This window comes from Leptopilina heterotoma, unplaced genomic scaffold (genome assembly GCF_015476425.1).
Source record: "Leptopilina heterotoma isolate Lh14 unplaced genomic scaffold, ASM1547642v1 Lhet_183, whole genome shotgun sequence".
Lineage (NCBI taxonomy): Eukaryota > Metazoa > Arthropoda > Insecta > Hymenoptera > Figitidae > Leptopilina > Leptopilina heterotoma.
In genome coordinates this window covers 1308617-1321696 of record NW_025110901.1, presented here as the reverse complement: position 1 = coordinate 1321696, position 13080 = coordinate 1308617, and the positions used below count along the sequence as shown (strand labels likewise).

The window sequence follows — 13080 nt, the reverse complement described above, 5'->3', positions numbered from 1 at the left end:
AATTTGTGTTTAAGATTAAACTGTCGATTAATTTTAACTTTATTTATTTTTCTTTTCGGAGAAAAGAAAAGCAAAAAGAAGTAAATTTTCGATAATAAAAAGCAATTTTCTAAATTTACAAAATAAGAGAAAACTAATAAATAATAATAATTTTTTACTTAAAATGTTTCTATTATGAAAGCGATGAAAACAACAAATACAGTAGAAAATGTGTTTATTAAATATTACTGTACATAATAATAGTTATTACAATTACTTTTTCTCGAACAACAAAAATATAAAGTCACGTCTTTAATTTCTCCTCCTGTGCTAGAAGTTGATTTTTAATTTTTTGCAAAAGCTCCTTTTTCACAGTGTCTGGCACGAGACTCCTCGCTTTCGGCCTCACTTGTGCCAATAATGAATCATAAATAACATCCTGACCATTTTCCTTAATAATATCTTTGCAAATAATTTTCACTTGGTCCCTCCAACCGCATTCGACGAGGCGACGTCGTAATAGTTCCTTTAATCTGGAAAAATAAATTTCTTATCAATTTCCCATAGATTTGGAAAAAAAATAAAAAAAAAGGGAGCAAGTATTTCAAAAGCTTGATTTATTTTTCAAAAGAAAGGGAAATAAACATAAATTTCATAATTTCAGGAGCTCATAAATCGATCTGACTGTTGAATTTAAGAAAAAAAATATTAACAAAGAATTTTCAATTTAAAAACTTTTCGATATTTTTTTTTATTGGAAAAAATTACAAAAATCTTTAAATCACTTAATTTTGATAAAGTTTTATTAAGAAGCTTTCGCTTCTTAATAAAACCTTATCATAATTAAATATTTACATTCTCATTTTATTTATTATTCTATTTGTTTATTCCGTTTATTCATTTATTTTTATGATCCACAAGTTTTTAACGTTCAAATGAACGAAATATATTTTATTAAAAATATCCCCGTAAATTACTGATTGCCAAAGTTTTTTAAAAACTTCAATTTTACATTTAGAAACTTTATAATTAATACTTTTTTATAGGTACGCAAAATTATTGTAATAAAAATTTAATTTGAAGAGGAAATAAATAAATTTCGTTCATTTGAACGTTCAAAATTTTAGGATCATTCATTTTTTATTTAAGAAGCAAACGCTTCCTAATAAAACTTTATCATAATTAAATATATTAAAGTCTTAAAAATAAAAATAATAAAGTTTTTTTGATAAAAATATTAAAGTCTTAAAAATAATAGTTTTTTTTAATAAAAATATGAAAGTCTTAAATATTTAAACATTGTTATAGAAATTTTTACAAATTTTCTATCTAAAAATTAACTGCAATGATTAAAAGTGGAAAATGTAATTGTTTTAATTGTTTCAATCGAAATGGATTTATCAGGTTCTGAAAAACTTTTTCCTCTAATAAATAAAAAGAAATTAATAAACATTAAGAATAATAAATAAAATGAGAATGTAAATATTACTAACAATATTTATATTTACACAATTGCAATAATTATCGAATTATTTATTTTCCTCCAAATATTAACATTTCTCTCCTGAATTTATCAAACACAAAATAATCACTTCGGTAAATATTTATATACGGTAGGAAAATAAAATCTCGAATGTCAATAAAATTCTGAACGTACACGAAATTCATTTATTTCTTTTATAAATTTTCTAATTATTGGAATATTGCGTAAAGTATTAAAAAATTAAAAAATAATTCATAGTTTCAATTTACTTTACATTTTTAATTTTTATTGCAGGCAGTTTTTTTTTAAATATTTATACTTTTTCTTTATTTACTATAAATAAGTTCCTCCTTTTGAACACTCAGAATTTTTGGAAAATAAACTCGAGTATAAAATTGCCGGCTATGGAAAAAATATATTTACCCATCACGATCTCCAGACATCACTAATTTTTGATGTGCTGCACTATTCATTGTTGACGATTGTTTATTGAAAAATGGAATATTATTACTTTGCGATTAATTGAGAGAATATTGACCCTTTTGAGGTCTAACAACTCAATTAATGTTTGTTTCGTTTGTTTGTTGTCAGTTCTTGTCACGTTCTTGTTTAGACTTTTGGAGGTTATGTTTAATGTCAAACTTAATTCGAAATTAATCCCCAAGGAGGCGTCAAAAGCATGAAAAAGGGCGCGATTTTTTGAAAGCAAAATAACACAACTTCTGTAAATTAAAAATAAATTAGTGCACAGAATAATAAAATAATTCAGTCAAATTATAAAAAATAATTTTATTAACTATTAATTTAATTGTATTAACTATTAACTTAATTTTATTAACTATTAAGAACTACAAGCAGTAAAGTAAATGTAAAATAATTATAAAATTATCAGTTACCACAAAAATTTTATTCTGAAAATTATTTGGTACACAATGAAATGTTTCTAATCAATTTATTTGTGAATATCTTTAATTGTAAAATTATTATAAAATCATCAATAATTTTTAATTAGTTTTTTCTTTAACCTTTAAAATATCTTCCAAAAATCGAAAAAATAATTTTTTTTATTTAAATAAATATTTAATCATTATTAATTAATAATAATTAATAATAATAATTATTAATTACTCATTATTATTAATTTTTCAAAGGAATTCAAATTATCAAGAATGTCAATTTAAATCTTTTAAAATTATAAAATTATTTACAAAAATAGAAAATAAAACTCTTATAAAATTCAATTATTTTTAAAAAATGTTTCTAATTCTTATTTTTTAGTAATAAAAAAGAAAATTTTATGAAGAATTTTATCAAAATTTTTGAAAATAATTTAATTGTTTTGAAGAATTTCTTTAAATATTTTTTAAAAACACTGTTTCTTTATAATTTTAATTTAAAAACAAAGTAATTAAATTTTACGAAGAATTTCTTTCCAGTTTTTAAAATTATTTTGAAAAATTTCTTTAAATTTGTTAAAAACACTGTTTTTTATAATTTTAATTAAAAATTTTTAAAGTTATTAAATTTTACAAAAAATTTCTTTTAAGTTTTCAAAGTAATAGTGTTTGTTAATAATTGCAATTAAAAATCTCGATTAATAAACTTTATTAAAACTTTTAGAAATTATTGAATTTTCCTCACAATTTTTAGTACAATTTTTTAAAATAATTGAATTCATATAAGAAGAAACTTATTATTTATTAAAATAATTGAATTTTTCAAAAGAAAATTATTAAACTTTTTGAAAATCGAATACTTTTGAAGTTTTTCTTTAATTATTTAATTAAGAGAAAAACTTTAAAAGGTTAATAATAATTTTAAAAAAACCTTTTGAAGAATTATACTAGAGAATATTAAAAAATTTATTTAAATTTTTTGAAAATATTGTAATTTTTTTTAATAATATTAATTGAAAATTTTTTAAGTAATTAAATTTTACGAAGAATTACTTACAATTTTTAAAAATATTCGTATTTGTTAATAATCGTAATTAAAAATATTTGATTAATAAATTTTATTAAAAATTTTTAGGAAATAATTTAAATTTTCTCACATTTTTCTTACAATTTTCGAAAATAATTGAATTTATTCGAGGATATTTGTTATTTATGAAAAAAATTGAATTTCTCTCACAATTTTCTTATAATTTTTGAAAATAGTTGAATTTGTGCGAAGAAATTTGTTATTTTTAAAAATTATTAAATTTATGCGAAGAAATTCGTTATTTATGAAAATAATTGAATTTATGCGAAGAAATTTGTTATTTATGGAAATAATTGAATTCTCGCAAAGAATTTCATTAACATTTTTGAAAATAATTGACTTTTCTCTTATAATTGTATTAAAATTGAATTCTTATAAAAAGTGTATTATCAAAACTTTCGAATATAATTGTTTAAAAATTCGTAACTATTTCACATTTGTGAGCAGAAAAAAATTCAAAAAGAAATTTAATCTTTTTTCTTATCACTTTTTGATAAAATTCTCTGATTTTTTTTCCATAATTAATTATTTTTTCCTAATTTTTTCTTTAATTACTGATTTCCTCTGACCTATGGCAACTCTGATTATTTTACTAAAGAAAAAATAAAATAAACATCAGTATTTTATAAATTAAAGATATTATTATAATGTTTCTAATCACAATGAATAGCGTCAAATATTTTATATAATCGACAATAAAAACGAAAGAATTATAAATTTTATTTCATACTTTTAAAAAATTACATAATATTTAATTATTAATTAAAGACGTAAAATTAATTATCAATTCTCCAAGTCAAATGTTAATTTAATTACTATTGAAATTTTAAAAATTATATCATAAATTTAGAAATAAAAAACTAATCGCAAAGTGCAATTAGAATTAAAAATTAAAATCGAGGTAGAGAAGTAGAATAGAAAAAAAAGCTTATCTCAATTGTGCAAACTCGTGAATATAAAAATTACAACAATAAATATTTATTGTATATATATATACATTTATTCCTATAGTTTTTTATCCGTAGACAATTTATCTAAAAATTCAAATGCATAAGACGTTTAATTCACAAGATTTCTCGAAAAAAATCAATTTTCAAGAAATCGTTAAAAACTCGCAACTTTGTGCTTTATCACAAATGACATTTCTTTCTTTCTCTTTTTCCTTTTTCACTAAAATATTTTCTCTTACATCAATAACTGAGAAAAGCGTTTAAAAAGTCCTATTCACTAATTAATTGGTAGACTAGATTTCCTAATGTATAGTTGGAGAGTATATGTATATATCAAACTGATTAAAATACATAAAAAAATACAAAAAAAAATAAAAATAAAAACAATTGGAAATCTTATCTCACAATAGTTTAAAAAAGAGTTCCGTTTTTATATTACAAGAATGCCGCTGAAACGAGGCATTATTATCGTCAATAATTGATAATTATCTTATCTTATCTTAATATTAATTAAGAAGAATCAACATTAGTTTCGGGATTAGCTTCGACTTCAGGTATATTATCATTTGGTAACAATGCAGACTCTCTGCTTGGCATCTCGATTCAATCTGTCCTAGTAACATTTCTCGATATATTTGAATTAGTGCGATAAAGATAGACCTGCAGAAGTATTGATACATCAATTAAAACTTGAAGCGCTCCACAAATACCAAATTGAATTGGTGCTTCACGATGTATAAAATAGCAAGTTTTAAATGTATCGCCACAAGTCCACATCATCACCATCACAACACTGAAATTTAATTATTTTCTCATTATTTCCTTTTTTTCATGGTAATTGAAAAATGATAAAAAATATTTATTCAATCAGAATAATATCGTAACTCATTATTATTTTCAATTCGAATTCCTTACTTATTAGAGACTTTAATTTAGTTTTTCAATTTTTTTTGTCATTTGAACTTCTTTTTAATTTCTTATTATTTCCTTATTTGACTATTTAATTATTTTTTTAATTGCAAATGATAAAAAATATTTATTCAATCCGAATAATATTTTAACTCATAATAATTATTTTCAATTCCTTATTTTAATTCAGTTTTTTCATTTTTTTTTTCAATTGCATTTCTTTTTAATTTCTCTTTATTTCCTTATTTAACGTTAATTGTCAATAATACAAAATATTTACAGGCCTTATATTTTACAGTGCGTGACATTAGCAATTAAATTATTTTCAAATAAATAATTATTAAATCAAAAATACAAAAAAGTCGAAAATGTCGTTTATCTAATTCAGTGTTGTCTCAAAAATTATTTTTTTGAATAATTTTTCGAATTAAATTCTCGAAGAATACAAATAAAAAAATTTTGAATAATTGAAATTTTGTGAAATTGAATTGAAAATAATTAATTTTTTAAAGTATTTTATTACCATTTTTAAAGATCAACTTTTGAAGAATTTTAATGGTAAAATTTTGAAAATATTTGAATACTCAACAAATTTAATGAAAAATTTTGAATTGTAAAATTAACTATAGTATTTTTAAAATAAAATTTAATGAAAATTAGCTTTTAAAAATGATATTAAAAAATTTTTTGAAAAATATAATTCCAAGAACATTTTTATTCTAATTTTCTAAAATTCAAATACATACAAAAAATAATAAGATTACAATTTTTTAGAATTATTTTTAACATTTTGGAGAAAACAATCATTTCAAAATTTTTAATTACAATTCTTCAAAAAACTATAATTTTAAAAAAATTCTTTAAATTCTTTTAAGAAATTCAATAATTTTTTATAAATTACATTACAATATTTTTAAAAAAATAATTTTTAGAATTGTTTTGTTCATAACTTTTTAAAATTCAATTATCTTCGAACAAAGAAAATAAAATTTTTTAAAAAATTACTTTCTTAGACTTATTCATATTTTAGATAAATCTTTTAAGTAAATTAAATTTTTTTTTAAATTTCGTTATTTTTTATTTATTTTTTTCAAAAATTCAATTATTTTTAAAAGACTACAAAATTTCAATTATTTGTAATTTTTTAATTTGTAATTGAAAAAATATTATCTTTCAAAAATTATTTATAAATATTTGTAAAAAATTAGTTTTAAGAATTTCTTTATTATAAAATTTTAAAAAATTCAAAATTCAAAAGTTATTGAAGTGTAATATTTTAAAAAATTATAATAAAGGAATTCTTAAAATTAATTTTTTACCAATATTTAAAAATAATTTTTGAAAGATAATAGTTTTTCAATTATGTATATTATATACAATTAAAAAAATTCCAAACAATTGAAATTTTGTACAATCTTTTAAAAATAATTGAATTTTTGAAAAATATAAAAAAAAAATAACAAAATTTTAGAAGAATTTTAATTATAAATAAGAATATGATTTCTCTCAAATATTAATAAGTCTAAAAATGTAATTTTTAAAAAATTTTTATTGACTTTATTCGAAGATAATTGAATTTTAAAAAATTATGATTAAACAATTACCTTTTAAAGTAAAAGAATTATTTTTTCAAAAATATTCTAATGTAAATTTTCGAAAATAATTGAATTTCTTAAAAAATATTTAGTAAAAAAAAACTTATAGGTATTTTGAAGAATTGTAATTAAAAATTTTGAAAATGATTGGTTTCTCCAAAATGTTAAAAATAATTCCAAATCAATTTTTATTATTATTTTTGTTATTATTTTTTGTATGTATTCAAACGTTTGGAAATATGTTATTGAAAATAATTGAATTTTAAAAAATGATAATGAAAAAATTCTAAGAATTTCTGTAGTTACAAATATTTTAATACAATTTTTAGAAGCTAATTTACATTAATTTTCATTTTTAAATTTACACTTGAAGATTTTTCATTAAAATTTTTGAGAATTAAATTATTTTCAAAATTTTCAATTGAAATTCTTCAAAAGTTGATTTCTAAAAATTGTAATAAAATACTCGAAGAAAATTAATTATTTTCAACTAAATTTTCAATAATTTGAATTATTCAAAATTTTTTTAATTGTATTCTTCGAGAATTTAATTCGAAAAATTATTCAAAAAAGTAATTTTTGAAAGAATTGTCTATATTTATTTTTCACACTATTAAAATCGAAATTAGTTGCATTTTATAGTAAAAATCCGGTATTTTGTTGAAATATTTGGAAGAAAAGTAGAAAAAGTCGCAATTTTTAAAAATAGTAGAAAAAGTCATAATATCCGAGGCCTGTATTTATATTCAACCAGAATAATTTAACTCATCATTATTATTTTTAACTCGTTAGTCTTAGAATTCTAATTTTATTCGATTTCAATCATATTTCTATAAATGGACTTTTTTATAAAGAGGCAGGATTTTCTTTGTCATGTTAATTACAAATCATAAAAATATTTATTCAATCCAAATAATTTTTTAACTCGGCATTTTTATTAGAGACTAATTTACTTTAATTTCAATCAAATTTCTGATAAATAGTCTTTTTTTATTAAGACAAAGATTCCTTTTTTTAAGTTCATTCTGAATAAAAAAAAATATTTATTCCAGCCAAATAATTTTTTAACTCATCATTATTATTAGAGACTCGAATTTTCATTTCATTTCTATAACAACTCTATATGCGGACTTTTTTTTATTAAGACAGGGTTTCTACAAATTATTCCTTGCAAAATTATTTGATTTTTCTATAATTTCCTAATGACAAATTCATCAATAATTTTTGTTCTCTTTAATAAATACTTAATTAATAAATAAATACATTATTATTATTTTTCACTGGTGAATTTAGTCAAATTTCAGTATTTAAATAAATAAATAAATGAATTATGTAGAAATTCGACTGAAGAACATTAAATTATTATTCTGTTAAATAGAGTTAAATAGAATATCTGATAATTATAAATTCTGATAAATGGAAATTATGATAATTAAATATTTCATGAACTAGATAATCTGCTGCAATAATGTTGGATAAAAAAGAAATTCCGTTAGATAAGAAATCAGTTAATTAAATATTCTTTTGAAACGAAAATGCAGCTAAACAGAAATTTGATATAATAAATTTAGGAACAGTGAAAATTCGAACAAATTTTTTTATAGAAATTTTCATGCATTCAGAAATTTTATGAGATTTTTCCTGATTTAATGAACCAAAATGAAATTCCATGACAATTCAATGATTTCAATCTTTTTCATAAATTGTAGAAACTCTGTAATATATTTAACGAAATTTTAGTCAAACTAGAAAAAAATTCAACTAGAAAATTTTCAATTTATAAAAATTATTAATATTGAATTAAAAGGAGAAATTCAATTAATTCAAATTAAAAAATTTCAAAAATTGATTAAATGCTAAAAAATTTTTTGTTGTTTAATTATTTAAAATTCTTTGCTAACTCAATATTAATTAAAAATTGTTATTTATTTTACAATTTAAAATCCCAAAGTTCAAGTAAATCGTAAATCGATAATAAATAAATAAATTTAAAATAAAATTTCGATTTCGAATAATTCTCGTTCTTCCAATTCTCTGTTTTCCTTCAAACATGAATGACTTTTCTCAACGTCTATACTTGTAATTGTAGATGAACTATTTTTACACACTTTATCATTAAGGAAAATTAAACGAATTGATAAAATGACACAAACCTCATGCCTTCCGTTGACTTATTACCGCAATTGCGTATAAATTGAGGTACGCCCAACATTGCCTCAGTTAATACAGCCAACAATCCCACTACCTCAACGAAAATAGGAACATCCAGGAAGAGGTACATTAAAGCTCCACAGACCATTCCAAAGATCAGGATAAAGTTGAGATACGATTGGAAGTCTGTCCATTTCCAAAAGAATTTAATGTCCATATCTATTGAAATTAGTATTAAAAAAAAGAAGCACTAATAATTGTTTTTTTTCTGTTAGTCAAAGCGAAAAATTTTTTCTTTTTCGAAAAATCATACATAAAAGCCATGAGAATTTTTTCTCCTTTGTGGCTTGTGACGAGAACAAAAATTGGTTCAAATTAATTATTAAATTGTAAAATTAGTCATAATCAACAAAATTGAATATATTAAATATATAAATATGCCAAAAAGTATTAAAAATACTAAAAAGTTTTAAATATACTAAATAAGTATTAAAAATACTAAAAATATCAATTAGATCCCAAAATTAAGGAAAAACAAATTTTAAAAGTTAAAACCAAAAACTACTAAAAAAAAATGTTAAAAAATTAGAATTTTCCAGAAGAAAAAAAATATACTAAAAAATATTAAATATACTAAATAAAAATAAGTATTAAGAATACAAAAAATGTAAATTAGATCCCAAAATTAAAGAAAAACAAATTTTAAAAATTAAAACCAAAAACTACTAAAAAAATGTTAAAAAATTGAATTTTCCAGAAAAAAAATTTCATTTCAAGCAAAATTTAGTAGTGAATTATTTTATCATCAAGGATTAAGAATCAAAAAAAGTTTCTCCTCTTACCAGTAAAAACTCTTTCCCTGGATTTTATAATTTGATTTTTGGCACGGATATTAATACACAGCCTAATCATTAGAAGCATTGTGATAATCATAAGAATACTTTGTAACAATAAAGGCAATTCGAATCGCTTTCCAAACCTGAAACATTTTTTTCATTAGTTATTTTGCATTACAATAAAATTAAATAAAAATTACAATAAAATTCATTAAAATTCACGAAATCAATTAAATTATTAAAATTTACCTGTAAATAATATTTAATATAAAATTTATCTGTAAATAGTTCTAAAAAATTTCTAAACACTTACATTTTTCATTTTGTAAAAATTTTTTCTTACTGAGAGCAAAAAAATTAAATAAATTAAATTCAATAAAAATGTGTGTTGAAAATTTTGAAACGACATTATTTTTTAACAGGAGAACGAAATATTATTCTAAAATTTGAATTTGGAAAAGAAATAAATAAATTTCGTTCATTTTAACGTGAAGAACTTTTGGGCAATTGACAGGCCTCGGAATGACTTTAAGGCTAAAAAAAAGTCTATTTAGTTAATGAAAAATACAAAAAAAAGTCGTTTATTAAATTCAGTGTTGACACAAAAATATTATTTTGTATTGCTGATTTCTAAATTCAATTATTCAAAAGTTGAACAATTTTGTTAATTAAATATCTTTAAATACTTATTTTTACGACGGGAAATAAAATCTAAAAATTTTCAATTTGAAACCTTTTGAAATTTAATAATTTTTAAAAATTACAATTACATTTCCAAAATTAAATTATTTTCGACAATTTTTAACTAAACTTCATTTCTAAATCAATTATTTTTTTTATAATTTTTCAACAGTTCTTCGAGAATTCAATTATTTAAATACAAAAATTTCATTTTTTATAATAATTGTAACTGTCTTATTAATATTTTAGAGAAATTATATTCGTGTTTGTAATTAAAATTCTTCTTCTTCATTTCGTTATTTTTGTTTAAATTTTTCAAAAATTCAATTATTTTTAAAAGACTTTATCAAATTTCAATTGATTGAAATTTTGTTTGTTTGTATATAATTGAAAAATGTTCATCTTTCAAAAATTATTTAAAAATATTTTTACTTAATTAATTTTAAGAATTTCTTTATTATATTTTTAAAAATTGAAAAGTGATTGAAGTATAATATTTAAAAAAAATTATAATAAAGAAATTCCTAAAAATAATTTTTGAAAGATAATAGTTTTTCAATTATATACAATTAAAAAATTCCAAACAATGGAAATTTTGTAAAGTCTTTTAAAAATAATTGGATTTCTTGAAAAATTAATACCTAACTCTAAAAAATTATGATTAAATAATTCTAAAAATTTTTTTTTTTTTGAAATATTATAATCTAATTTATCAAAAATAATTGAATTTCTTAAAAGAATTTAAAAAATTATTTAAAAAGTAATTTTTTGAAGAATTGTTAATTAAAAATTTTGAAAATGATTGTTTTTTCCAAAATGTTAAAAATAATTCTAAAAAATTGTAATCTTATTATTTTTTGTATGTATTTCAATTTTCGGAAATATGCAATTAAAAATAATTGAATTTTAGAAAATTAGAATAAAAAAGTTCTTGGAATACTAAACACCTACTATAGTGAATTTTACAATTGAAGATTTTTCATCAAATTTGTTCAGTATTCAAATATTTTCAAAATTTTGCAATTAAAATTCTTCAAAAGTTGATCCTTAAAAATTTGTAATAAAATACTTTAAAAAATCAATTATTTTCAATTTAATTTCACAAAATTTCATTTATTCAAAATATTTTTAATTGTACACTTCGAGAATTTAATTTGAAAATTTATTCAAAAAGAATTTTCAAAACTTTTGACTATAATTATTTTTTATAATTTTATTTTTTACATTATAAAAATATTTTATAAATATCCGAAAAAGTCAATAATATCCGAGGCCTGGATTGAGAATAAATATTGCGAAATAGAAAATATAAATCAGAATGTGGAAATAAATTAAAATTAACAGTGAGTAAACGATGAACAAAATAAAAAATAAAACAGTTAATGAGTTAAAAAAAACAATTAATGAAAGAAAAATAAAATGAATGAAGAAAAATAAAAAATCAAATGAAGAAATAAAACAATTAAATTTAAATAAATATTACTCGACATTTCCTAAATTTGTAATAATTACACAGAAATATGTCACGGAAGACAAAAAAATCTTTTTTACTTTTTTATAACAATAAAATAATTTATAATACTTTACTGTATTATTTTCAGTAATTAATGCATCATTACTAACAATGCTAACAATATTAATTACAAATATTAATTACGAGTATCAAAAAAACCGATTCACTCTAAAAAACAAGAAATTAAAATACAATTTACTCTTCATTATGTTTATAAACCATTTCGACACGAATAACTATAAATATAATTTAAATACATTATCAGCAATTAAAATAAAAAAAAATGTTAATTTAATACAGATTATAAATGTTTTTATATTGAATACATACCAGAAGAGGATCCGCAGAGTATTGGCAATTAATAGAGCTAAACACACATAAAGTGAAAATCCTTCAGGATCTTCTTTATTTTTAATTTGTCTATACTGTGGAATATATGGCACCACACCACCAAAAATCATTGCACCCGATGCAATCCATCCCGCAACATTTGCAAACGTTATATCCTCATAATTCTCCAACATTTTTGTTTCGTTAAAATTTTCTGATAATCTAAACGTGGCATTTAAAGATAAGCTAACTAATTTTTAATGTAACCTCTTCATCACTGAATAAATGAAGTTACAATTCCACAGTTGATATGATGATTCATCGTCAACAAATACATTTAATTATTTATTAGCTTTGTTTCAACTCAAAAACCTGTTGATAAAAGTACATGCATTATAATAATTAACATATAATGAATAATGCACAGAAAAATTTAATTTTTCTAACAGGTTATGTTTGCAGGGGGAATAAAAGAAAAAGACGAAAAATATTATCAATAATTCTTACCGTTACTAGTTTCATCAAATTCGTCGATAATATCAAATCTATAACAATTATAAACTATTGTAAATTTTCTCTCTTCAAAAATTACATAATTTATTTTATAAAAAAAATTGACGTTTTGTTACAATAGAAGCAGAAGCAAGAAGTGTCAAAACAAAACTTGTTT

At 19.7% G+C, this 13080-nt stretch overlaps 2 protein-coding genes across 3 annotated transcripts; both read right to left on the bottom strand.

The window, feature by feature from the left end:
• Nucleotides 1–197: 197 nt before the first annotated feature.
• Nucleotides 198–2091, bottom strand: LOC122500337 (transcription and mRNA export factor ENY2). The gene is made up of 2 exons (XM_043609225.1): nucleotides 1886–2091; nucleotides 198–512 (listed from the first exon to the last, which is right to left on the bottom strand). Exons 1-2 carry the CDS (start codon nucleotides 1933–1935, stop codon nucleotides 284–286), a joined length of 279 nt encoding a protein of 92 aa, XP_043465160.1. The 5' UTR covers nucleotides 1936–2091; the 3' UTR covers nucleotides 198–283.
• A 2310-nt stretch (nucleotides 2092–4401) lies between these two features.
• Nucleotides 4402–13069, bottom strand: LOC122500272 (solute carrier family 66 member 2). 2 transcript variants are annotated; one of them, XM_043609124.1, is made up of 5 exons: nucleotides 12918–13069; nucleotides 12411–12782; nucleotides 9893–10029; nucleotides 9053–9236; nucleotides 4402–5188 (listed from the first exon to the last, which is right to left on the bottom strand). In XM_043609124.1, exons 2-5 carry the CDS (start codon nucleotides 12602–12604, stop codon nucleotides 4999–5001), a joined length of 705 nt encoding a protein of 234 aa, XP_043465059.1. In that variant the 5' UTR covers nucleotides 12605–12782; nucleotides 12918–13069; the 3' UTR covers nucleotides 4402–4998. The 2 variants fall into 2 exon arrangements, with proteins under 2 accessions (XP_043465059.1, XP_043465058.1); XM_043609123.1 differs by having other exon boundaries at nucleotides 9053–9269; nucleotides 12918–13068.
• Nucleotides 13070–13080: the final 11 nt, after the last annotated feature.